Raw genomic sequence first — 26,786 nt, forward strand, 5'->3', positions numbered from 1 at the left:
CAAAGCACCAAAAGGGGCAGATAAGTAGACGACGGGGACATGGAATGGTGCTGAGGATGTCTGGAGAGCTGCTAGTGCCTTTGAGAAAAACAATTTTGATCTGGAATAAGGATAATGTTACTTACCCAGTAAGCATCTGTTCTTGGCATGTAGAGCTGTAGATTCACATGCTTTGAATACTCCTGCCATCTAGTGTTGGGTCCGGATGTTTGCAAGTTGTCTTTCTAGTCATGACGTAGGCGACTCCTCTTTTCGGTGATAGTGCGCATGGGCATCGACTCTGTTGTTAGATTGTTTTCCCAAAGAGGGTGAGAATGGAGTTAGTAAAGGTAGAATAGAGATGTCCATGCGTATGTATATAAGAAAAGAAACTGCAACAGGTATAGGTTCCCAGGGAGGCAGGTGGGCGCATGTGAATCTACCTCTCTACATTCCAAGAACAGATGCTTACTGGGTAAGTAACATTATCCGTTCGAGGCAAGTGAGCTGTAGATCACATGCTTTGCATAGACTATACAGCAGTATTCTTCCAAAGCGATGGCAAACCTGTAGCTGTTTCAGTTGTCTGAAAGAGTATTCGAAGTACTGCCTGGCCTATATTAGCTTGGTGTCTTGCAAACACATCTAAATGATAGTGCTTGGTGAATGTGTGTGGTGTAGACCATGTTGCAGCTTTACAAATGTCAACTATGGGAATGTTCCCTGAGAAAGCCATAGTAGCCCCTATTTTGCGAGTGGAATGCGCTCTAGGGGGTATTGGTAAAGTTCTCTTTGCTTTCGTAGAATATGTTCGAATACATATAACAATCCATCAAGCAATACCTAATTTGGATATAGGATTGCCTCGGTGGGGTTGAGCAAAGCAACAAAAAGTTGTTTTGTCTTACAAAATGGTTTTGTTCTTTCTATGTTCTATAGCAAAGCTATTCTAACATCTAACATGTGTAGAGTTGGTTCTGCCACAGAATCTGGTTGAGGAAAGAACACAGGTAACTCCCCCGATTGATTGATGTGAAAGGCAGATACTACTTTAGGGTTGGTACGAAGGACCACTTTGTCTTTGTGAAGTTGGAAAAAAGGTTCTTCTATGGTTAGTGCCTGCAGCTCACCCACTCTCCTCAGTGAAGTAATTGCAATGAGGAAAGCTATTTTCCATGAGAAATTGCAGTTCACATTTATGCATTGGCTCAAAAGGTGGACCCAATAACCGTGTAAGGACTATGTTAAGATTCCACACTGGGGCAGGTGGAAATCTTGGTGGTATAACTCTTTTTAGTCCTTCCATAAATGCTGTGATAACTGGTATTCTAAACAGAGACAAGTGTTGTTTATTTTGGAGGTACGCAGCTATTGCAGCAAGATGTAAGCGGATGGAAGTGTAAGCTAATTCTGACCGCTGCAAATGTAATAAATAACAGATATTTTGTATGGAAGCATCCAAAGGATTGATATTGTTATTATTGCACTAGATAACAAATCATTTCCATTTAGCTGCATAACAAGCTCTTGTACTAGGCCTTCTGGCCTCTTTGATAATGTTCATACAGTATAGAGGAAAATTCAGATATCCAAACTCTATGACTTCAGTAGCCAAATCGCTAAGTTGAGTTCTTTGGGATCTGGGTGCCTGATTTCACCATGGCTCTGTGTGGGGAGACTGGATGTGAAATGTAGCTTTTGATGTGGAACTATTGATAGCTCCAAGAGGGTCATGAACCAAGGTTGACGGGCCCATGTGGGAGCTATTAGGATTAGTGTGAGGTATGTTTGCCTGAGTTTCCAAACCACTGATGGAATGAGTGGGAGAGGCGGAAAAGCGTATGCAAATATCCCTGACCAGTTCATCCATAGTGCATTGCCTTTGGAGAGCAGGTGTGGATAACAGGAGGCGAAATTTGGGCATTTTGCGTTTTCCGTGGATGCCGAAAAGATATATTTGAGGAAAACCCCAATTTTGAAAGTATGGGAGGAGAACTTGAGGGTGAAGTTCCCTCTCGTGGATTTGCAGCTTTGTCTAGGTGAATTTGAAAAACTTACAGCGCTAGAAACACAAGCCCTGCATTGTGTGATTCTGGAGATGAGCTCCCAACCAGTGAGCGACGCACCTGCTGTTAGTACTGTCTGTTGAAAAGGTTCTATGAAGTTCCGCCCTTTTGATAAATTTTGTGAGTTCCACCACTGCAAAGAGCGATGTGTGCAGCCGTTTACCATCACTAGATCAGTCAAATAACCCTGGGACTGGTTCCACTGACTTGCTAAGCATTTCTGAAGGGGACGCATTTGAAGCCTTGCATGGGGGACAAACATGATGCAAGAGGCCATCATTCCCAGCAGTTGCATATACACTCGAGCTGGTAGTGAGTGGGTGGGCTGAAACTGAGTGATTAGAGCCTGAATATTGCGAATTCTGGCTCCATTGGGAAAAGCCAAAGCTTATTGTGTATCAAAAGTGGCTCCTAGATAGGTTTGTGTGTTGGAAGGTTGGAGATGAGACTTTAACACATTGACTATAAACCCTAGTTTGTTCAGTAACTGTAGTGTTATGTGAGCATGCTGGAGACACTTTATTTAGGTGCTGGCTTTGATGAGCCACTCGTCCAAGTAAGGGAAGACATGAATATGTTGTCTTCGCAGGTTAGCAGCGACCACTGCCAGGCATTTGGTAAATAATCTGGGGGCAGTGGTGACTCAAAATGGAAGCATTTTGAACTGGTAATGCTGCCCGCTACCACAAATCTGAGATATTTGCGATGAGCGGGATGTATTAGAATGTGGAAATATGCGTCTTTCAAGTCTAAAGTAGACAAAGTCGCCTTGCTGTAGAAGTGGGAGCACTTGTTGAAGTGTCACGATGTGAAAGTTATCTGATTGTATGTAATAATTTAACTCTCAGGTCTAAAATGGGTCTTAGAGAGCCGTCCTGTGTAGGTATTAGAAAGTACAGGGAGTATATGCCCGACCCTTGATATTGTAGTGGTACGGGCTCTATGGCTCCCTTTAAAATGAGAGACTGAAACTCCTGTTTGGGAGGTGTAGATGATCTGGTGACATTTTGTGTGAACGCGGGGAAAGTTGGTAAGCTCCAGACAATAACCAGAATGGATAATTCCTAACACCGATTTGTCTGTAGTATTGATTGCCAGACCGGGAGGAATTGTGAAAGACGTACCCCGAAAGGTGTTGAATGATTGGGCTGAATCATAGGCAAGTCACTGTTTGTTATTTAAGGGGGAGGTACGTGTTGTGGAACCTCTATCTCTACCCTTGCTATTGTTGCCTCTGTAGACTCCTCTTAAGAAACTGCTTGAGGAAAAGGGTTGATTGTTGCCTTTGTACGGTGTAGAGGCAGTGTCTGAAGAGATATTTCTGGACCCCCCACATTAGAAGGTGCACCAAAAGGACCCATGGTTGGAAGGGGACTGTAGAGCTCCATAGATTTCACCACGTCTGTGTCCTTTTTTCTAAGGACGTGTCTACTGCAGGACCAAAGAGATGCTGTTTGTTGAGAATGGAAGCCCGAACTTCCGGTTTAAAACCCAAAATCCTTAACCATGCATGTTTTCTTAGCAACACACTGGTATTGACTGCTCTAGCCGCAGTGTCAGCTGCATCTAATCAAAGAATTAGAGATGAACTTCCCCACTTGCACTAAGTCTTGGACTTTAAATTTATGCTCATCTGGCAGAAATTGGAGCAATTGCTCCATTTCGTCCCAATGCGCTCTATTGTACCTGGCTAAAAGGCCCTGGGTATTAGCAATACGCCAGTAATTTGCAGCTTGGGAGGCTACTCTTTTCCCGGAGGCATATATGAGCTTAGACTATGTCTGGAGGTGGAGCATCCCCAGACGTCTGTGAATTGGCCCGTTTACGGGCATTAGAAACCACTAAAGAGTCTAAAGGTAACTGGCCTTTAATAAAAGCAGAATCTGAAGGTGCAGGTTTATATTTTTTGTCTATCCTGGGGGTGAGAATGCGTGCACAAACAGTGTCATTAAATATGCTGTTAAACTGTCTTAACATACCTTTAAGCATAGGGAGCAAGTTGGTGGTTCTTTGGGAACTACTAAGGGTTTCAAAGAGGAAATAATCCTCTAGGGATTCCTTATGTAATTGTACCCCATTATATTCAGCAGCTCTATGTAGCCTACATTATCATCTGGTGGAGAAGGCTTGGTAGAATAAAGGTCAGGGTCATTATCTGTGGGAGAATCCGCATTATAATCCTTCCAAGGGTCTGCAGGTGAAGGATCATTGCCCCCATCCCCAACATCCTGATCACCAAGTGTTTCTGGTTGTGGCGAATGAGTAGGAGTATTTAGTAAATGCAGTGTTTGTGGGGAAGGAGGTGATGGAGGAGGAGGAGGTCGAGAAAGGTTAGTACCAACATGTTTCGTTTTTAAAGGAATGTGAAAAGTGTCCTCTGACTCAGATTTGCGTTTATGTGGCAATTTGGTTGCAATATGTCTAGTTTTTAGTTTAATATAAAGTTCTTTTTGTTTTGGGTCCCGTTTTGAAGGCAGGGTGTTGAAACAGGGCTCCTGTGGTGGTTGCAAAACATCTTTATGTTTAGGTGCCGAAGTTTTCCGTGTTGTGCTCTATGGTGCTGAAAATGTTGGCTCCGAAGACTGTTTGTGTGTCAAAGGAGTTGGGCCTGATACTGGTTTCGGTTTCGAACCCAAAGGTTTCGTTTCGGTGCCAGAGTGGGGATGACTCGATCCCGAGCCGAAAGGCTTTAACGTGTGTTTCGGTACTGAGCCGGAAGGCAGGACAACATTTTGTCGGAGCCGACCATCGCCGAAGGTAGAGGTAGCACCGGAGCATTTTTCCTAGTTTGAGTAGGACTTTGGAGCAAGGGGGTTTAATACTCAAGATACGTTGACCTTGCGGAATCTCTTCATCCCCATCAGAGCTGGATTTGGAGACAGATATAGGATCTTCCTGTTCTCCCTCGGTCCCTGGTGCATCGCCGGTCTCTTGTTCGGAATCTTCTTCGAAGTGGTCCGGAATGGAACCGGTGTGTTGGCTCTGCATGTTGCGACGTCGAGCCCGACAGTCGCAGGGAGTTTTCTTTGAGCGGAAAGATTTACACTTGTAGCAGTCCTGTTCGATGTGCTCCGGAGATAAGCACAAGTTGCACAGTTTGTTTGAGTCGGTGCTTGGAAACTTTGTGTGGCACAGAGTACAGGATTTAAAGGAAGTCCGTTCCATCGACTGCGAGGTGGACCGACGCGGGTATGCCAGACGGCCTTCCACGAGTTTCCCCATCGAAAATATTTTTTGTATTTGACACGATATGCGAAGAAAGTGAACACGCGATCGAAAGGAATACCGTCGAGGGTACGTGGATTGCGCACCGATGGGAACCCGAGAAACGGTTAATACCAGTGCGCAGCAGTTCACGTCCGAACCTGATGGCGGGGAAAAAACAATCTAACAATGGAGTTGATGCCCATGCGCAATATCACCGAAAGGAGGAGTTACCTACCTTGTAACTGTAAAGACTTCTTTGAAGAAAAACAAGTTGCACACATCCGGACCAGACACTAGATGGCAGGAGTATGCAAAGCATGTGATCTACGCAAAAACAACAGTTGATGGACAGAATGCAGAACAATGTCATACATTCAACCCAGTACAGAGATCTGAGCCTAAATCCATTATTTTTTTGCTCACCAGACCATTCCAGTTTGAACCCAGCCATTTGCAAATCAGTCGTGACCCTGTGCCCCATGGGAACAGTCCAGCCGGAACTGCCAAGCCAGGTCCTCCCTGGACTGGAAACAAACATCCTAGGACCGGTTTCGGGCTTTCAACCCTCATCAGCCAGGATAGCTTGATTTCAGTGGCATGGAGAGCAGTTCAGTTGACGGGGTGAGTGTTTGATTTGCTCAAACGCTCCGTCCATCATCCCCTTTCGTATCGCTTTGTTCGCCCTAAGTTGGCAGGGTATGCCCGGACGTAGGTCCCTTGCTCACTTTGCCACTGGATTCAAGATGGCCTGGCTGATGAGGGTTATGAATCCGAAACCGGTCCCAGGATGCTGGTTTCCGGTCCAGGGAAGATATGGCTTGGCAGTTCGGGCTGACTATTCCCATGAGGCACAGGGTCCGACTAATTTGCATATGGCCAGGTCTGAACTAGGGTGGTGGAGTGAGCTAAAGAACGATGATGAATTAAACCCAGATCAGTTGACTGGGGTGAGTGTTTGATTTGCTCAAACGCTCCGTCCATCATCCCCTTTGGTATCGCTTTGTTCGCCCTAAGTTGGCAGGGTATGCCCAGACGTGGGTCTCTTGCTCACTTTGCCACTGGATTCAAGGTAGCCTGGCTGATGATGGTTATGAACCCGAAACCAGTTCTAGGATGCTTGTTTCCGGTCCAGGGAAGACATGGCTTGGCAGTTCGGGCAGGACTGTTCCCATGAGGCACAGGGTCAGACTGATTTGCATATGGCCATGTCTGAACTGGGGTGGTGGAGTGAGCTAAAGAATGATGATGGATTAAACCCAGATCAGTTGACTGGGGGTGAGTGTTTGATTTGCTCAAACGCTCCGTCCATCATCCCCTTTGGTATCACTAACCATGTGATCTACAGCTCACATGCATCGAACAGAATTGTTTTCATATAAAGTGTAGCACCTTATACAATAATATGTTTCATTGAGAGAGAGAGCGAGATAGAGAGAGGGAGAAATAGAGATAAAAGAGTTGTGGCATTTGGTGCACTGAGATTTACAGATTGATTAACGGCCATATTCAGGTACACCCTAAACCTCTTATTGTTACTTGAACAGACAGTAGCAGTTTTATTGATAGTAAGGTTCAACTTAGAAGAAAGGTTTGCCGTTTGGACATGTTTATTTAGCAGTGCAATTCAGGATTTGCGTTTCATTTTCAATAGTGTACATATCCCCTGGTGAGCTGTGTTTGAAAGTGAGCCAATAATTCACATGCTCAGTCTCTTGACCTGCCTTTGACCTAAGTCACTTAAGGAGGGTCAAACATTAGTATGGACTGGCTGAGCACTGCAAGGCTCAGGCAGAGCTATGGCTGAAGCTGGTGAGCAAGTGTACCAGTGGAAGGGACTACATGCATCTGAGGAAGGGCTTGTTGCAGCTAGGGCACTGTGGCAGGGTCCCCTAAGCAATCCAAAGATATGCAATAACTGTTGAGGGACATCTTGCATGGGTGGAAGAGTCGTTGAGGAATCTAAGGAGGGACTGGGTGCATCAAAGGAAGCCCTGGGATGGCACCTGGTAAAGGAATCCCAATTATAAGTGGAAGGGCATTTGAGGGATGTCTCAACCTAGACACTTCATGAATCAATAACAGCCTGTGAGGGCTATGACATGTGGAGGAAGCTCATGCATCATTGGATCAGCCTTTTAGCCTGAGGGATTTCATGCATCCGTGAAGCAGCATGTGATGGCTCGGTGGAAGGACTCACTGTATCAATGGAAAGGCATGCAGGGACTAGGGCTATGGGGATGGAACTCATGCTTCAGTAGAGGAGACTCTGAGGTCTCTTGACTCAGCAGAAGGACCTCAATCATCAGTGGAATATATATGGAATGCTTTGCTCTTTAGTGGAAGCACATGTGATGTCCTTGATTCACTGGAGAGAAATCATACAACAATGATTAGGGGTGCCAACATGACTGCCCAAGTTCCATCTGAAGGAAAGCATTGGAAGTTCTGTGAACCCAGTGCAACTTCAAAACATTGAGTGACAATTCCAGGCTCTTCTAGTTCAAGATCTGCAAGGACTGTTTGCCAAACGTCTAAAGCATCTGGTTCCAGTGAGTGGTTCTAAAGAAAGGATGAGATTTGATCTTGTTGATTCCATCTGCTCCAGACCCTAAACGGCTGTCAGGGTCACATTGCAGTAGCTGGAAAGAAGAAAACAGGTATAAGAACAAGTCATTATAAGAAATGTATGTGTGGTCTACATCGTTTGCCACAGTGTGCCTCCACCTTCCACAGAACCTACAGACATGATGCCTCTTCCTGTGACATCACAACCCCCCCATCCCCCGGTTTTACCTCTCATTTCTCGGAGCCCCGTTGCAAAGTAAAAATCAAGTGTTCAAGCCCAGGTTCTGCTTCTAAGGAGACCGAAAGCATTTACCGCCTCCCAGGAGACTTTCTAGCACTGTATGACCTTCAATGAGAACACCAGCCCCTGTGCAACCCCACAGGAGCCCTTTTCAAAGTCTGTGCAAACTCCCATGAACACTCCTGCTCTTGTGCCAATTATTTTCACACCTTCCAGCTCTGTGCCACCTCTCCTGATCCCTCCAGTTTGTGGCATGTCTCACGATACCTTCAAGTGCTGATGTCACCTCCCTTGAGGATGCCTGTCTCTGTATCACCTCTAAAGAGACCGTAACATTTTTAGACTGCCTTACATGAGATCTCCAGTCCATAACTCACTATCCGTGAGAACTTTAGTCTTAGTACAACTTCCTGTGGGAACATCGAGCCCCAGAGACCTGCAGCCCTGTGCTGCCTCCAATGAGACCTTGAGAATCTATGCAACCTAAATGAGTCTTTCTATACTCTATGACAGCTCCTTCAAAACATCTAACCCGGTGTATTCTCAATAATTCCTTTCAACTGTTGTGCCAACTTTGGTAATCTCTATGCCACCTTCTGAAAGACCGGCTACTAACCTGTTGAACATACCCTGTGACTTACTAGCGCCAGAGAAACAAACCAAGAGACCTTCAAGCCTTAGGAGCTACCTCATGTGAGGCCTTTCAGATCATGTTCCAATGTTACAGTTTCTGATGCCAAACCCAAAGTTTCCAAACCTACTGCAGGTGATCCCTGCTCATGGTTGATACAGCAGTGGAGAATAGAATATCCATGGTGGATGCAACAAGATGAGCTGAATACACTTTTCAGAGCAGGAAGAGAACATTGGACAACTGTTTAAATAAACTTCCTGTGCCCCCCACCATATTCTGTGGGACAGTCAGGTAAACCCTCCTCAAGAACCACCAAGGTAAGATTCGACAAGAAGGTGACTGCCTGATTTCATAATGGTAACCATGCTTTTCAGAAAAAATGTGACGTTGAGTGGAGAGAAGTTACTATTCAAAGATGGTACCCACAAGTTTACCAAGTTAATCCAATCCAGTAAGGCCACTGTCCTTGGGAACAAAAGTTCCTGACACATAAAGGCTTTTATTCAAGCTGCAGAGAATTGGCTCTTCAAATTTAAGACTAGCTTTACTGAAATAACTCTGGGGCCGATTTAAATATTGGCGGTGTGTACACTCCATCGCAGTTACACAGAGTATATACACCACCAACATAATGGTCCGTCCACATGTTTAATTGAGGACAGACCATAGGTTTGGCTACTGTGGGGACTACTTAGTCACCGCCATAGCCAAACCCTCCGACAGCACGACGAAGTAAGGGCAGTCAGAGAAATGGGTACATGTCTGCATGCCCAATTTAGATGGGCGGCATGTAGTCTTTTATTTTTTTTGACTGTCCATCACCTCCACAGGGGCGGTAAAATGTAAATAATGCTCCCTCCGCCATAGAAGCTGATTCCCAGGGCGAGGGGAAGCATTATTTTTTTTATTTTCCAAAAGAAAAAACAGTTTCGGGATTTTATTTTTCAAAATAAAAAAACTTACTTGTTTGGTGCAGGGTTGCATCATGTTGACCCAACCCGGCACCTAACAGCAATATGCATTGACAGGAACCGCTGTTCATGCCAATGCTTTACAAATGCGGGTGGTCCCTCCACCAGGGGGACAGAGTAATTTACTCAGTCTCCCTGGCGGAACAATGGGTCCCCACCTCTATATAAATTGGCACATCTTTACAAGTGCTGTAAATATTAGGAGTAAGACCTAGGTCACTACCGTTTTTGCTTTATATTGGTCTGACTTATATAATTCACAGTACTTTCGTTGGGACCTGAAGGAGTACAGGGTGGGATATAGTAAGAGAGAGGGGACTGAATATTTCTCCACGTGATTTGAGTATCTGTGATACTGTTCTCTTTTGGTTCTTAGTATACATCAAGAGGTGCAGTATCTTCTAGTGTATTCTCTTCACTGGAGATCCATTTTCAAGAGATCACAGTCTTGCCCCTCCATGTCTTTTCTGAATGGAGAAATATTCAGATTCTAACATTTTTACATCCAGTTTTTCTTCTATTTTTATAATGGTCTTCTGCCTTTACACTACCATCTGCTTCTGCCATTATCCCACCTTCCCTTCCTGCTATCTGCCTATCACCACCCAATCTTCTCTTTACCACTTGATTATTGTTATTTAGTACCTACCCATACTTTCGACTAGAATTCTACAGTAAAATCGCAGTTTTCATTGCTGAATTATGATAGTTTGAAATAAAAAATTTAAAAACAAATGTCTCCTTTTTTCAGTTCATGGTTTTTTCAATTAAAAGTTTTCAAGTCGTATTTTCGAATCACCATCCATCCTGTATTTAGAGCCAACCACAGAAGGCAGCGTCTACTAAAGGTTTTAGACTTCACAGCACCCTTACCTCAGTGAGCAGAGATGCCGCGGCACAGCTGAGGGAGTCCGGAAGGTAGAGCCGCGTATGTGTGTGAATTCCAGATGGATGATTCTGACTTAGAGACTTCCAAGGACCAACACCAAGAAGGGTAAGAAAGAGAGAAAGAATGAGCTTTGGCACACAACATCCAAAGAAAAATCAGTGGTGTACGGGTGGGAGGGCAATACTATTGCCAAGACAATACTTCTAAGACCGCCCAGTGTTATCATTTTATATTCTATCTTTGTATGTAAAAATGAAAAACACTTAAAAATTAACCAGTAAACACAGGGCTGGAAATTGGTGGTCTGCGTGTCTATTTATTCAATAATATCAACAATATCAATAACTGACTCATCACTGAATAAACAGACGAGGGGAACATACATTTCCAGCCTTTTTTTTTTTTAGGGTTTTACCGAGCGATATTGTGAACTGAAAATTAACACATATCCCCAATATGCACAATTTTAGGAGGTTCCCATACCTGAAAAAATACAAACAAGAAAAAGTATTCAATAAAGAGCTTGCTCACGAGAAGCTCTCCTTTCATGAAGAATACCAAAAATGAGTGAGTGAGGTGACCATGTTCTCTTAGAAGGATCTCCATTGTGAGGAGCATCTACATCAAGATGAACACCTCAATGTAAAATTCAGTGAAAGAGTGGAGCCCATCTTGTTCTGATATATACAGTTTCGGAAGGCTGCAGCTCCTGCCTGCTCTCTTATCTCCCACATTTGCCTGGTATGTCACTATGACATCTACCAAAAACCCAAAAGGCCTTACACAGGAGATGTAAATGTAAATGTACAGGAATTTATATAGCGCAAATCACCGAGCGGTTTCTAAGCGCTTGCTTAGGGAACCCGTCCTGGTATTCCCCTGTGAGATAACCCCGGAAGGTTATCCGCAAGGTGAAAGCCAGGCATCCCGCCGCGAGGGGCCGTTGTGGAGATTAAGCAAGCTATTGCCCAGAGTCGCAGAGTGTGAACCCGTGAATCGAGTAGGCACCGGAGCGAGAATTGTCGAGTCCCTGGACATTTTAGGACTCAAGACGCCGCCGAGCCGGGAATTGAACCCTGGTCCTGGGCTGACCTCTGCTTCCAGGTCTGCCTCCTCTAACCAGTGAGCCACACTTCTCCAACTTAATTTCTCCAACTTAATTTCCTGATACTACTAGTTTGGAGCATGTGTGGCTGTAGATACACATCCTTTAAAGTGACTATAAAGCAGTCCCTCTCCAAGGAGGTGGACAGCTAGCAGATGTTTTAAAAGTGTTTTAACGCCGCTTGGTCAACTAGAGCTTGTTAAAATGGTAATGCTTACACAGTAGGTCTTGGTTACATTGTGTGGCACTGACCTAGAAGCAATTGTGCATACAAATCCTGTGGCAAGTGGAAAGAACAGAACGGCTGACCAAGGTTATGCACAAAATATTTCAAAGTATGATATAAAAGTCTGTGTGTTGTGCACACCATGTCCAGAGTATGCCGCACCAATACTCTCCTGCAAAGCAGATCCCAAAGTTCATATATACAAGGATGGTGCACCAAAAAAGAGGAGTGCTCAAAAGCTCTAATTCTTGTTTCCAAGTTCTTTTATTAAATTCCAGTTAAAACAAATTCCTCAGCCAACGCGTTTCGTTCACATTGAACTTCGTCAGGGCTATCAAAGAGAAGGGAATTTTATACGGTTGAACCCATCATTACTATGTGGTGAGGATTCAACACACCGTAAATGTAAATGTAATGTATTTGAGCTTATATAGCGCACAGCTACCCACAAAGGGTTTCCCGGCGCTTGCTTAGGGAACCCGTCCTGGTATTCCCCTGTGAGATAACCCCGGCAGGGTATCCACAAGGTGAAAGACAGGCATCCCGCCGCGAGGGGCCGTTGTGGAGATTAAGCAAGCTATTGCCCAGAGTCCCAGAGTGTGAACCCGTGAGTTGAGCAGGCACTGGAGCGAGAATTATCGAGTCTGTGGAATTTTTTGAGCCCAAGACCCGCCGAGGCGGGGAATTGAACCCTGGTCCAGGGCCGATCTCGGCTTCCGGGTCTGCCGCCTCTAACCCCTGAGCCACACTTCTCCGTAGTTCCACAATGGGCCAAACAGAAGGATGTCGGCCGCTAAATAGGTAAAGTGGTAAGCGTCCGTTCTACAATATATACCCAAATCGGTTCCCGCGGTATAATAGCGTTGGGAGGGTCCGACCCAAATCTTGGCCGCCTGTGTCAGATCGCTTGAAGTAAAGCAGATGAAAAAGTCGCAACTTTTTCATCTGCTTCACTTCAAGCGATCTGTTGAATCCTCACCACATACTAATGATGGGTTAACCGTATGAAATTCCCTTCTCTTTGATAGCCCTGACGAAGTTCAATGTGACCGAAACGCGTTGGCTGAGGAATTTGTTTTAACTGGAATTTAATAAAAGAACTTGGAAACAAGAATTGAAGCTTTCGAGCTCTCCTCTTTTTTGGTGCACCGTCCTTGTATATATAAATCCTGTGGCAAGTAATTATTTACCTAGCATTGTATAAGATAATTGCAAATTCATTACTAAAAAAGGGAAGGCGTTCACATAGAAACAAAACTAAAATATTCTTTATTATATCAAAACATCTTTAAAATCAATGATATCCAGTGTCAGTACAATTACATGAAAAGTTAAAAACAGAATAATTCACGATAGAACTGCCTCTCATCTAGATGAACATACCATAATCAAGGTATGATTAATGCAAGTTCAACAATGGTAAATTAGTGTAATACTTTTTGATAGTTTAGATAAACCTCTTAGAATAATAAAGGCATGTTTCTGATAGGATCACATCTAATGGTTGACAGGGATAATGTTTTCGTTAATACAATAAATCATAGAATATCTCAATGTGTTATACAATCCGAGAGATAAGGTGGCTTCGATCGTGGATGAATCTTCATAGGACCACGTCTCTCTTTTTAACCAAAACTATAATATTCTTTTATTCTATCAAAACATGTGTAAAATCAATGATATACAGAGATTATACAATTACATGGCGAGTTCAAAAATGAAAAATTTGTGTGATACTGTATCACACTAATTTTGCATTTTTTTTAACTTGCATTAATCTTACCTTGATTATGGTATGTTCATCTAGATGAGAGTCAGTTCTGCCATGAATTATTCCGTTTTTAACTTATCATGTAATTGTACAGACACTGTATATCATTGATTTTAAAGATGTTTTGATAGAATTAAAGAATATTTTAGTTATGTTAAAAAAAGTCTCTTCCGCCCTGAAAATGCCAGGCAGTGTTGATTACTCACTGCCTGTTGATTACTCTTCGTGTTGTATCTTGTAAATGCACCCACCTCCTCTCCCTCCTGTTTTTACAGCAGAAGGTAAGGAAAGCATTTCACAGTGTTTTTCTGTGCTCCCGGGAGAGGCAGAGGTTGCAGACTTTGAGGTTGTCAGCCCAAGAATATTTAGCATTGGGCCTAGAACAGAAACGCAGTGTGTCGAAGTATGTCTGACTTCAAAGGTCAATTCAGAAGTTGGCTGAAAAATTGTCCAATGCAATATCATTGTTTTCATTGCTGTGATTGAAGTTGGGGTTGCAGAACCCCAAACATACCAAAGAAGAAATAACTCTTCAACTTAGAAGCAGTGTCCTGAACATCCAAGCCCCACCGTGGAAAAAACTATCTGAGGTAGAGAATGTGTACTGATCGTTCTCCAGTATTGGGGTGTCTTTCATAGATTCACATGCTTGAATATTCCCCGTCGTCGGAGTGGGAGTCCCACGGTAAATAAAATAGCAATAAATACTAAATATATAATAGTATATAATAAATATATATATACATAATAAGGAAAAACCCAAAAAATGCATACAAGAAGCATCTGGTACCTAACCAAAAAGTTCCACATAGGAATGCATGGGAATATAAAAGTTCCAATGCAGCCTATCCTTGTCATTATGTTAGTCCAAACTGCAGCCAATCAGGCGCCAGCAGCCCTCTAGAACCTTCTCCTCAGAGCTCAAGCCCTAAGATTTTCTACCGCACGTCGTGTGTAAGGGAGTCTCCCTGAGCTCTGCTCAGTTTTCTTCTCTTCAAGTGTTTCCAGTTTCTCCACAATGTCTTCAAGTAAGAAGTCTCTCTTCAGAGCTTGTTCCTCCTGTGGAAAGCTGAGATTATTTCATGACGACCCACACAGTAAGTGTATTTACTGCCTTTACCCGGACCATGAAGTGGGAACCTGTAAGCTCTGTAGAAAATTCTCAGAGAAAACTCTTAAGGACAGAGAAGGCCGCTTACTAGTTTGGCTTCAAAGGCTGAAGGACAAGGACAATATACTTTCTGATGCTGAAAGTCTTGTGTCAGGCCGTTCTAAAGCAGCTTCTAAGCGTGGTAGTGTGCAGGAGGTGCCTTCCCCATTTCTTAAAAAGAGGAAACTATCCCTCGCTTTGACCCCTGCGGTGTCTTCACCATTACCTACCACGTCTGGGCCCACGAGACATAGCTCTCAGGCTCCTTCTGCTTCAAATTCCAGTTTTTCTGTGAAGAAAACGGATTTTCCGTCGACGACGGGAGTTTCAGCTTCGTCGACGAGAATGGCTGTCTCTGGATCAAAATCGACGACGACAGTCACGACGACGCTGGCCTCTGGATCGTCGTCGGCTTCGGCGTCTTCGTCGTCGATGAGAGTGGTTCTCAGTTCTAAGACCGTTTCTTCTTTGATTCCAATTTCATCTTCGTCGACGAAGAGAGTTCACTCGTCGACGACCCGGTCGTCGTCGACTAGAGGATCGAAGACTCTGGGTTCGTCTACGCCCTCGACGACGAGCGCACGGTCGACGTCTGTCCCGTCGACGAGAGGACCCGTTTCATCTGTCCCGTCGACGACCGCTCCATCGACGACCGCTCCATCGACGACCGCTCCATCGACGACCGCTCCATCGACGACCGCTCCATCGACGACCGCTCCATCGACGACCGCTCCGTCGACGACCGCTCCGTCGACGACCGCTCCATCGACGACCGCTCCGTCGACGAAGACATTGAAAGTGAAGGTTCCGTCGACGACGACGATGCCCATGAAGATTACTCCGTCGACGGTCTCCTCGTCGGCGACGGCATCCAAGACAGTTCCCTCGCAGAAGACGACTGATGTCATGCCGTCGACGCGTACGCAGGACACAGTTTCCACGCCAGCCTCTTCATTTGCTTCAATGCCTTTATTGCCTCTACAGTCCAGCAAATCTGTCCAGTTCGGGACTTTTACAGAAGGAGAAATGATTAATCCTCCATCTCCTTTGTTTGCTACTGATTCAGATCAAGAGTCTGATGACCAAGCTCAAAGTCTTTCGGACTTGAACATTAAGTGCCAAGACTTCAGTAACGACGAAGAGGATCAGTATGGCTAACATCAAGCAACTCACCCTCAAGTACCAGCTGCGATGTTGCCTATGTCAATGATATCGAACCTCCAAAGTATGTTGGAAGATTACAATCGGCGTTTCCCACCATCTCCACAGGTTACCGCTGTCCCATCGGTGTTGAACCCAGTTACGGAGCCGGCACTGGCTCCTCCGCAACCGGCGCCGCCTGTTACTGTTCACAGGAGTACATCAGTTCGAGTTCACACAACCATTTATCCAGATGATGATGATGACGAGAATCCTCCAGAGCGTGAGGATGGAGAAGTTTCTGATGAGGATGGTGAAGAACATTTAGCGGAGTGGGATGACTATCGTGCTCAGACACCATCCCCTTCTCAGGTGCCACCAGGGGATTCTCCTCCAGTGGATATTGCAGGCTTCCACCAATTAATGGACAGGGCGGCGCAACGGTTCAAATTACCACGAGCCCACAGAGAGGAAGATTGCTTCCTATATGATTTCAAGAACCAACCATTGAAACAGATACACACAGTCCCAATTATAGACTTCATCTGGACTGAAGGGGTCAAATTAATGAAAACGCCTAACTCTTTACCAGCACAACTGCCGAGGTTGGAAAAGAAATACAAGGCGCCTGTAGGATCTCCAGCATGCCTTACAGGTCAACCTAAGCCCGATTCTGTCGTCACGCAGGCAGCTCAAAGAGGTTCGAAGAATCCAGCGTCTACAATCACCGCTCCTCCAGACCGAGAAGGCCGTCGCCTAGATGCTATTGGGCGTAAATTTTCCTCCATGTCCTCTACAACGGTTTGAGTAGCTAACGCTATAACGCTATGGCTATCTTAGGTCGTTATGACCGTCAGGCTTGGGCTGATATGTCCGCCTATGTGGCATTACTCCTGGATGCTTCCAAGGCAGAAGCACAGAAAATTCTGCAAGAAGGAGAAAGAACTGCAGAGGAACTCATTGATTGTGCAGTGGATGTGGCCTGCACTGGTTTTCGCCAACTCGCTGGAGCGGCCGTCCTGCGTCGACAAGGTTGGCTACGCTCAACTTCGTTTCGACAGGAAGTTCAGACAAGAATCCTGGATATGCCATATGACGGCGAGTCATTATTTGGAGCGCATATTGATGAAGCGCTACAATCCATAAAAAAGGACACGGACACTGCACGTGCTTTGGGTACCCTTCAATTTAAGAAGCAGCCCTTTCGGGGTGCTCGAGGACGTGGCACTACATTCACTTTTCGTGGAGGAAGCAGTCAATATCAGTCCTTTAACCAAGGTAACCAACGTTTCACCGGTAACCGTCAACAGTCTTCCCGTCAGCAACCTGCCAGAAATTACAGAGGAAAGTCCACTTTCAGGGGACAATCCAACAAACGTCAATGACTTGTCTGTCGAACTGAGAATTGGAGGTCAAATCTCTCTGTTTGGTTCTCAATGGTCCTCCATTACTACGGACCGTTGGGCACTCGACATTGTGAAAAAAGGCCATGCATTGGAATTTGTCGAGGTACCTCATCCAAAGCCACCTTCCGGACCGCCACCACCGCACCTCAAGGAACTATTTCATCAAGTTCGCCTTCTCATTCAAAAGGGTGCGGTGAAAGTAGTACCAAAGTCTCAGAGAGGGAAGGGGTTTTATTCCCGTTTTTTCCTTGTCGTCAAGAAGAACGGAGAATGGAGACCCATACTGGACTTGAGAGCACTCAATCACTATCTCAAGGATCAGACCTTCCGTATGCTAACGCTTACAGAAATCTTGCGTTTACTCTCAGTCGGAGATTTCATGACAACCATCGATCTCCGAGACGTTTACTTCCATGTCCCAATTCTCGCAGGTCATCGAAAGTTCCTGCGCTTCAAGCTGGGGCACCTTCATTTCCAATTCAAGGTCCTTCCATTTGGCCTCCGGTCGGCCCCCCCGAGTCTTTACAAAGATGTTGGCTCCGGTCATGGCCTTTCTTCGTCTCCAAGGCATCCAGATATTCCCATATCTCGACGACTGCCTCCTGAAATCGCAATCCCGCTCACAACTCCAACACCATACTTCCATTTGTCAGACAGTATTCAGTTTCTTGGGTCTGTCCATCAATCTGGAGAAATCTCAATTGCAGCCAACAACTTGCAAGGATTTCCTAGGAGCAACGCTGGACACCAAACTAGCAAAGGCGTTTGTCTCCCGGGAACGTCAGCAAAGGATTCTCCGACTAGTTTCTCTACTTCTGGCAAAGAAGTGCGCTTCAGTCCGTTTGTTGAAGTCCTTTCTAGGGATGGCTTCGTCGTGCATCGCTCTTGTCCCTCATTGCCGACTACGAGCACGACCTATCCAACAGGCTCTGGACAAACAGTGGCGTCAAGTCACCGGTTCCTTCAACGATCAGGTTTCCATCACCGTTCCCATGAAGAAAGCGCTCAAATGGTGGGCACAACCACACCAGCTAGCGGCAGGCACGTCCTTTCTGTTCAACACCCCGGATCTAACTTTAACGACGGATGCATCCCTGGAGGGCTGGGGAGCTCACCTCCAAGACCTTTCCGTCAAGGGGAAATGGACTTTGCATCAAAAGACCTGGCACATCAACAAATTGGAGCTCATGGCTATCTTTTTGGCCCTGAAATCATTTCAACCAGTGCTGCAAGGGGAGTCGGTTCTCATACAGACGGGCAACACAACCTGCATGCATTATATAAACAAGCAGGGCGGAACAAAGTCTCCGGTGTTATCCCGCCTGGCAGAGGCGATTTGGGACTGGTCCATCAATCATCAAATCACAATCACCGCAGTTCATCTTCCGGGGTTGTCCAACCTTCTGGCGGATTCCCTAAGCAGATCCAGATCATCCAACCACGAGTGGGAACTCCACCAGCCAACACTCGATATGGTCTTTCGTCGTTGGGGATTTCCGGAAATCGACCTCTTTGCAGCTCCAGAGAACCGCAAATGCCCCGCTTACGCAAGCTGGGATCCCCACAAAGGATCCCAAGGCAATGCCCTTTTGATGGATTGGTCGAATCTCTTCGCCTACGCCTTTCCTCCGATCCCTCTAGTGCCACGAGTACTTTGGAAGATTCGGAGGGAACCCTGCCACATCCTTCTGATTGCTCCCAGGTGGCCACGACAGGCGTGGTTCTCAGAGCTGCTACTCCTGTCTCAATGCAAACCCATTCTTCTTCATCCTCGAATGGATCTTCTCTCCATGAACAGGGGTCAAATCTACCATCCAGACCCCTCTTCCCTGAGCTTGTCAGCCTGGAACCTGAACACTGTGAATTTGCACATCTAACCATCCCTCAGGAGTGTCGTAACATCCTTGCTCAGGCCAGGGCTCCATCAACTATAAAGACCTATAAGTTGAAATGGAAACGCTTTTGCCACTGGTGTGCGGACGCCGGAGTACATCCTTTGCGTGCCACGCCCGCTGAGCTCCTCCCTTTCTTTCTCCAACTGGCTCAGTCGGGTTTGTCACATGCTACTTTAAGAGTTTTTCTGGCGGCAATATCACGCTTCCGCCATGATGGCTCCGCCTCCCTATGTTCATCCAGGTTAGTACGTCAATTTTTCAAGGGACTTCTTCGGACTTTTCCTCCAGTTCGGCGTCCCCCTCCCGAGTGGCGCCTCAACATTGTCCTATCACAATTAATGACTGCACCTTTTGAACCAATCCATAAGGCAGACCTCAAGTATGTCACCTGGAAGGTGGCGCTTTTACTTGCTTTGACGTCTTCACGTCGAGTGAGTGATATGCATGCATTCACGATCAAACCACCATTTCTACAGTTTAAACCGGATTCTGTGCTTTTACGCACTAACCCTACTTTTCTTCCAAAAGTGCCTTCAGACTTCCATATTAATGAGCCTGTTATACTGAAGTCTTTCTTTGCCAACCCGCATTCTCCTGCGGAACAACGCTTGCACTCTTTGGACATTAGAAGATGTTTAAAGTTTTACATCAGCAGAACAGCCCAGTTCCGAAAATCGGATCAGCTCTTTGTGGCCTATGGCCGCTTTCAAAAAGGGCGACCAGTCACCAAACCTACAGTAGCCCGCTGGGTGGCTTCGGCGATTGCTTTCTGCCATCAGAAGGCGGGAAAGCCTTTACAGACTGCAGTACGGGCCCACTCTACCAGGTCTATGGCCTCTTCGACTGCACTCTTTGCCGGAGTTCCATTGCATCAGATTTGCAGAGCAGCCACGTGGTCCAGCAGGCACACGTTCACAAAGCACTACAATCTGGGTGCCATGGCTGAAGGAGATACCGCAGTGGGACAAGCTGTGCTCCGTAATCTTTTTCAATAAGGTGAGCCTCTGTTCTACCCTCCTCCTAATAGTTTCCAGTTTTATGCATGTCTTCTCTATGTATACATATAGTTGTATAACTTCTATGGCATGGGTTATTACACCTGTAGATTCCAACCTTTTGTTTATACATGGCATTCTGGAAACTTTGTGTTGGGATACGGACTGCTAACTATTCTATATTCAAGCGTGTGAATCTATGAAAGACACCCCAATACTGGAGAAGAACAATTGTTACTTACCTGTAAACAGGTGGTTCTCCAGTATTGGTGTCTTTCATAGATTCACATGCGACCCTCCCATCCTCCCCTCAGAGGCTCTCTTCTCCTCATAGACTCTGTGGTCACTCTTGTGCTACGAAAATCTGAGGGCTTGAGCTCTGAGGAGAAGGTTCTAGAGGGCTGCTGGCGCCTGATTGGCTGCAGTTTGGACTAACATAATGACAAGGATAGGCTGCATTGGAACTTTTATATTCCCATGCATTCCTATGTGGAACTTTTTGGTTAGGTACCAGATGCTTCTTGTATGCATTTTTTGGGTTTTTCCTTATGTATATATATATTTATTATATATTATTATATATTTAGTATTTATTGCTATTTTATTTACCGTGGGACTCCCACTCCGACGACGGGGAATATTCAAGCATGTGAATCTATGAAAGACACCAATACTGGAGAACCACCTGTTTACAGGTAAGTAACAATTGTTCTTTCTGCACCAAGGGAGGAGTCACAGCAGGTCTTATAACTCAAACTTCTTCGAAGAAAAACAAGTTGCACATGCCTGGGCCCAACACTAGATGACAGGGGTATACATAGATTGTGCATCCACAGCCACACATGCTATGAACCGACTGTTACACGTTAAGGTGCCGATTACGATGCCGGACAGACCAGAGTTTGTCCGGCATCGTTCTGGAACTGGAACCAAACGACCTCTAGTCAATGGTTCCAGCCCAGGAATTAGGATGCGACCGAACCCTGTTTAGTTGCAATCCTATACTTTGCTATGAAAGCAGGCATTCCAAACGGAATGCATGCTCTCATAGCAAAGAGCAGGGGTGCAGTTCATCCCTGCACCCCTGAAAGGCCAGCACAAAAAGGCAGCGGAAAACAACCATTGTAATCCCTCGACCGGAAAGAGCCGGCCGGAGGATTACTGTGGGCCTTCTGAATGGTGGACGGGCTCTCCGAACCCGTTGTAAGCCATTCGGAAGACTGTTTCGGATTCCCTTCTAACCGAGTCCATCGAAATGGCTTGGTCGGAAGGGAATTACGATGCCGGTAAGAGGGCTCCGACCGACGGTCAGTGCCCTTCCTGCCCACATCGTAATCTGGCCCCAAGTGTACTTTTTGCAGCATAAGTATCTTTTTAGATCAACTTGGTGTTTTAAAGGCTTTTCTTGAGGTCCTGTGTCAGCCAGTGGATACTGGGCAGAATACAGACAAAATACTGTTGCTTCCAATTATTTTTTCTTTGTCAACTGAATTAGGAACTAGTTCAATACTAATGGGTAGAGTGAACAATTTGGGTGCCTGTGTGGCCATTAAGGTGAATTTGCAGAAAGCTCCAATTTGTCAGATCGACCTTTAAGTGCCTCTGCATGATGCACAGAAAATCAGGATTGTTGAACCAAACTACCAGAGTAGCATGGTGGCAAAATGCAAAGGCCTGACTTAAGGAGGACTGCAAATTGCGCACCCATTAAATACCGAGAGGCCAGGGCTTGGTATTTTCTGGGTGCATAATTTGTAACCTATTCCGATTCACACACGTTGGAATAGAGATTAACTTGTTAATAGCACATCACAATTGACCTAATGAAATTTGTCAGGGAAGAAACCCCGGACGTGCACAATTTGCACCAAAGTTGTTATAGCAAGTGAGTCCAGCTAAGTGTTTGCCCTAATTCAGTGTTTTCACACCAAGATGGATTGAGGCCTTGCTATGCGAGGCAACTGTAATGTTATGTGGACCCTCTGCAGCAGCATGAGGGCTGATCCATACCTATTTGCAGTTCATGCTTGAGCCATTTACCATCAATATAGAATGTACAGGAAATGTACTGAGTTTTAGCATAGATATTGAGACTTGCCTCTACCTTAGGGTTTCCCCAACTCTTATCCCATATAGTGAAGCCCAATAACTGAGCTGAGTTACCACTGTGCAGAGTCTTCAAAATGATACTGCTTGTCAAACCACCCAGAAGTGTCTGTTAGGCACCAAGAGGCATGTACAAATAAAGATGCTTCCTAATTAGTGAAGCAAAAGACACACAATCAAGAGACCTGGTTTACATCCATCATCCTTTTGCTCACTATGCCACCCCAGTTAAGACCTGGCAGTTTATAAATCAGTCTTGACCCTTTGCCTCATGGGAACAGTCCAGCCCGAACTGCTAAGCCAGGACCTCCCTGGACCGGAAACAAACATCCTAGGACCGGTTTCAAGATTTCACCCCTAATAAGCGAGGATAGCTTGAATCCAGTGGCTCAGTGAGCCTGGAACCCACGTCTGGGCATTCCCGGCGCACTCAGGGCGAGGAAGCAAAAGACACACAATTGATGGACAGAATGCAGAACAAATCAAAACATTCACCCCAAGTCATGGGATCTGGGTTAAATCCATCATTCTTTTGCTCACTAACCCCGAAACCGGTCCTAGGATGCTGGTTTTCAGTCCAATGAGGACATGGCCTGGCAGTTCGGGCTGGACATTTCCCACTGGGGCCAGGGTCATGACTGGGTCCAAACTGGAATTACATGGGGAGCACAAAAACGATGGATTTAGGTCCAGATCTCTGTACTGGGGTGAATGTATGACATTGTTCTGCATTCTGTCCATCAATTGTTCTGATTGCATGTGTCACCCCGAGTTGGACGGGTATGCCCAGACGTGGGTCCCCGTGCTCTCCATGCCACTGGAATCAAGCTATCCTGGCTGATGAGGGTTGAAACCCCGAAACCGGTCCTAGGATGCTTGTTTCCAGTCCAGAGAGGACCTGGTCTGGCAGTTCGGGCTGGACTGTTCCCACTGGGCGCAGGGTCAAGACTGATTTGCATATGGCTGGGTTCAAAATGGAACAGCTTGAGGAGCAAAAAAACGATGGATTTAGGCCCAGATCTCTGTACTGGGGTGAATGTATAACATTGTTCTGCATTCTGCCCATCAATTGTTCTTTTTGCATGTGTCACCCGAGTGGGAAGGGCATGCCCAGACGTGGGTCCGGTGCTCTCCATGCCACTGGAATCAAGCTATCCTGGCTGATGAGGGGTGAAACCCCAAAACCGGTCCTAGGATGCCTGTTTCCAGTCCAGTGAGGACCTGGCCTGGCAGTTCGGGCTAGACTGTTCCCATTGGGTACAGGTTCAAGACTGATTTGCATATGGCTGGGTTCAAACTGGAATGGCATGGGGAGCAAAAAGACGATGGATTTAGGCCCAGATCTCTGTACTGGGGTGAATGTATGACACTGTTCTGCATTATGTCCATCAATTTTTCTTTTTGCATCCTATTTAGTGAAGACACAACATTTAGGGCAATTAGAATACATCAACAACTTAAACAGGGAACAAAGTTTATTACTAATCTCAAACGTCTGGGCCAAATACATGTGCCTTGTAAGATTTAAAGGGACAAATAATATAGTCTCTAGTCGGTTCTATTACAGAATATCGCTCTCTGTCCCTTAGGAATGACACGTTAAGCTAAAGCCCACTTTTTTTATTGCTTTCTTACAGACATATCAATTTAACATATTTTGGCAACATTACACTGTGCAGTAACATCCCAAATGTACACCTTTATCTAAAACAGTAAACAGCTAATACAGGTATTGCCAAGTTTCAATCCGAAGGGTGACTTCACCGCTAACATCACATGCATTAGATACGACTGAAACAGGTACATGATTACAGTATCTGGGGGTACACACTGGGACCTGATGAGCCTTGTTGGGCATTACCTGAATACCAATAAACATTCAACAATATCGTTTTGGCACAGACGTACATAAACATGTATGAGTAGCTTCTGCAAGGCTGCGCGGATTTAGAAGTGTGTATCAGAATAGCAGATGGAGATAAATTGACGATTGACAGTCTGAGGGTAATGTGGATACTACAGGCATTAATGCATCTCTTTCTTTGAGCCAGGTCACAAATGGCTCTCAAATATATTTCGGGCTGGATGCTGTGAACATGAGGTCCCATAGCGCAGCTATTAGTTCCTGGCAATTAGCAATATCCTGCACCCAATTGGTTGTTTTGGGGACCATAGGGACACCCCAGTATATGGCAAGTCTGTGTTTAGCAAGTAGCTAAATTCTCACCTTGTTAACCAATCTCACTTTTAGGTTTAAATCTTTTTATTGATATGGAGCAACACAAATAAAAGGTGCATAATAAGCGAGCCACACAGGGCTCGACAGATCCAGTTGTAAATGGGTTAAGGTATTTCAGCTCCACTTAAAAAAAAAACTACACCCCCCCCCCCCCCCCCCCCCCCAGATAAAGGGGAAAAAAGAAGAAATGAAAAAGAAGAAATGAAAAAAAAGGAAAAGGGGAGGGAAACCACTCTTCACCCTCTCGGGATCACGGTCTCTAAATTGCATAACATGGGACGGTGTGTTCTAGGTGGGACTGAGATACGTCATGCATGGGGGGCCGGAGTAGTGAGGTGCAATAGCCAATCTCACTTTTAAACATGCAATCTCACTTTGTAAGATGCAAAAGATTCTCTGCATGAATGCCAATCACCACTCATAACGCATGGACTGGGCTGTGTCCGGTTCTTACACTACCGGAAATTAGCACGTCTATTCACACTGCATCACACGTTGCCTTTGATATTAAAGTTAAGCAGCACCATAAATGAGAACACTGTTACCCACTATCATGGAGAAGGGGTCGAGCACACAATATATGAGGAGGATCAGACTACTGTAATAGATTCACTCACAGGTGCAACAGGGGACTTTTTCTGTTCAGTGCGGTACCCATAAAAGGGGCTGCCCAACTCAAACATTGCCAGAAATCAATGTAAAAGAGCGCAGCCAGGTTGGACATTCCAAGATGGGAGCACAACTACTCCCTTAGCCTGGCAGACTCTTTAAACAAAAGAAGAGAAATGCAGTGGGAACAAGAGTGGCATGCGATAGGAACCTAGTTTTGTGGCTAACCTTGAAAAAAGCTTCCTAAACCACAAGAAGCAACACTAGATAAAGCTGCATATTAACAAATGCTTGTGCGGGACACGCTTTTAGCACAACTACGGAATAGAATCTGGTGATTTTCCGTCAAGTAGTTACTAATGGAATCACTCACAAAAGACCATAGACTAACAACCCATTGCACTTTAAGCAGCATTCCAACAATAAGCCAGACAAACAAATGGAATTTACACATCATCTGCAAAAATCTAGAGCAAGCCTTACAAAATACAAAGAAAAATCAAATCAAATCAACTTTATTCGATTAGTTAAAATCATAAAAGCAATCACATAACATTATTCATGAATTAAAAAAGACAATTCATATGTTAAAAAGGTAAAAGTCAATTCATCTTCATAAATGTGCAGTTAAAAATAATTAAGATGATAAAAAGACACCATGTACAAATGGATACAAAAATGAATTAGGATGAAATCACAGCTCAAGAATGTCCACCGCCCCACTTTTTGCCTACAAAGAAATGTAACAATAAAGAAAGTGCAAGGGTCTGATGTACTATCGAGAAGTAGCACAGCATAGCACCATTTCCAAAAATCTACAGCCAATTATCAGCCTGTTCATTATTATCTTCAAAGAGTCACCAAATCTGGCACGTTAGAAGCAACCTCAAATAGCAACAAGAAAGGACGCAGGCAATCCGACACATACCCTTGCAATATGAAACGACTACATTTTCACTCACACGTAGACAAATTTAGATTACTACACACAGAGATGGAGTACCTTTGCCAAGTGGAAGTGACCTGCCTCAACGAGCACCACCAAAACCCAGGAAGACTAGAAGGACTTCTGCGGAACAATGACTTCCCCAGAAACAGGAGGTTGCGCCAGCCAGCTGCCCAGGCAAAGGAGTATGACGACACCTGAACCCAGAATAGACTCTCTCTGCCTTCAAACATGGAGAAGTGCACGTCTGCTCAGTCTCAGACATTCCCTACACCCGTAAGGTGCACATACCTACCTCTTCAAGTGTGCCAGGATGTCATAAGAAATGCCACTTTTTATCCTTGGCAGTAGCTGGAAAAAGCTGTGCCGATTTCATAAATATTAAAATTCTCTTTCTAGCCATAAGATTCTAGGGATATGCATTTTTAACCCCTCAATCCTAAACCCTTGAGGAGGTCAGCAGTCCATCGGCCACAGGACATCCAGTGCCGACGGTGGGTGCCCGCAGCCAAAAAATCTCTACCATAACGGTGGGTTCTGAGATACAGGGCAGCAGCTGCCTAACCACCAAAGGACATCCAGGGTGTAACAGAATCCAGTCAGCCACTGTCCCACCACTAGACTGTGACGATTAGACTCTGATTTT

General features: G+C 45.3%; 1 protein-coding gene across 4 annotated transcripts in view; it reads right to left on the reverse strand.

Annotated features, from left to right (window-relative positions):
- Positions 1 to 6,841: 6,841 nt before the first annotated feature.
- RPS6KL1 (ribosomal protein S6 kinase like 1) overlaps positions 6,842 to 26,786 on the reverse strand; it is a 108,558-nt gene continuing 88,613 nt past the window's right edge. For all 4 annotated transcript variants that reach the window (XR_015299910.1, XM_086937505.1, XM_086937504.1 and 1 more), the window contains 2 exons: positions 10,537 to 10,632; positions 6,842 to 7,891 (listed from right to left, as the gene is read on the reverse strand). Coding sequence is in view for 3 of the 4 variants with exons in the window: in XM_086937505.1 (XP_086793631.1) it covers positions 7,784 to 7,891; positions 10,537 to 10,632 (204 nt within the window). In the remaining variant the exon portion in view is untranslated. The remainder of the gene's footprint in view (positions 7,892 to 10,536; positions 10,633 to 26,786) is intronic.

This window comes from Lissotriton vulgaris, chromosome 9 (assembly GCF_964263255.1).
Source record: "Lissotriton vulgaris chromosome 9, aLisVul1.2, whole genome shotgun sequence".
Taxonomy (NCBI): Eukaryota; Metazoa; Chordata; class Amphibia; order Caudata; family Salamandridae; genus Lissotriton; species Lissotriton vulgaris.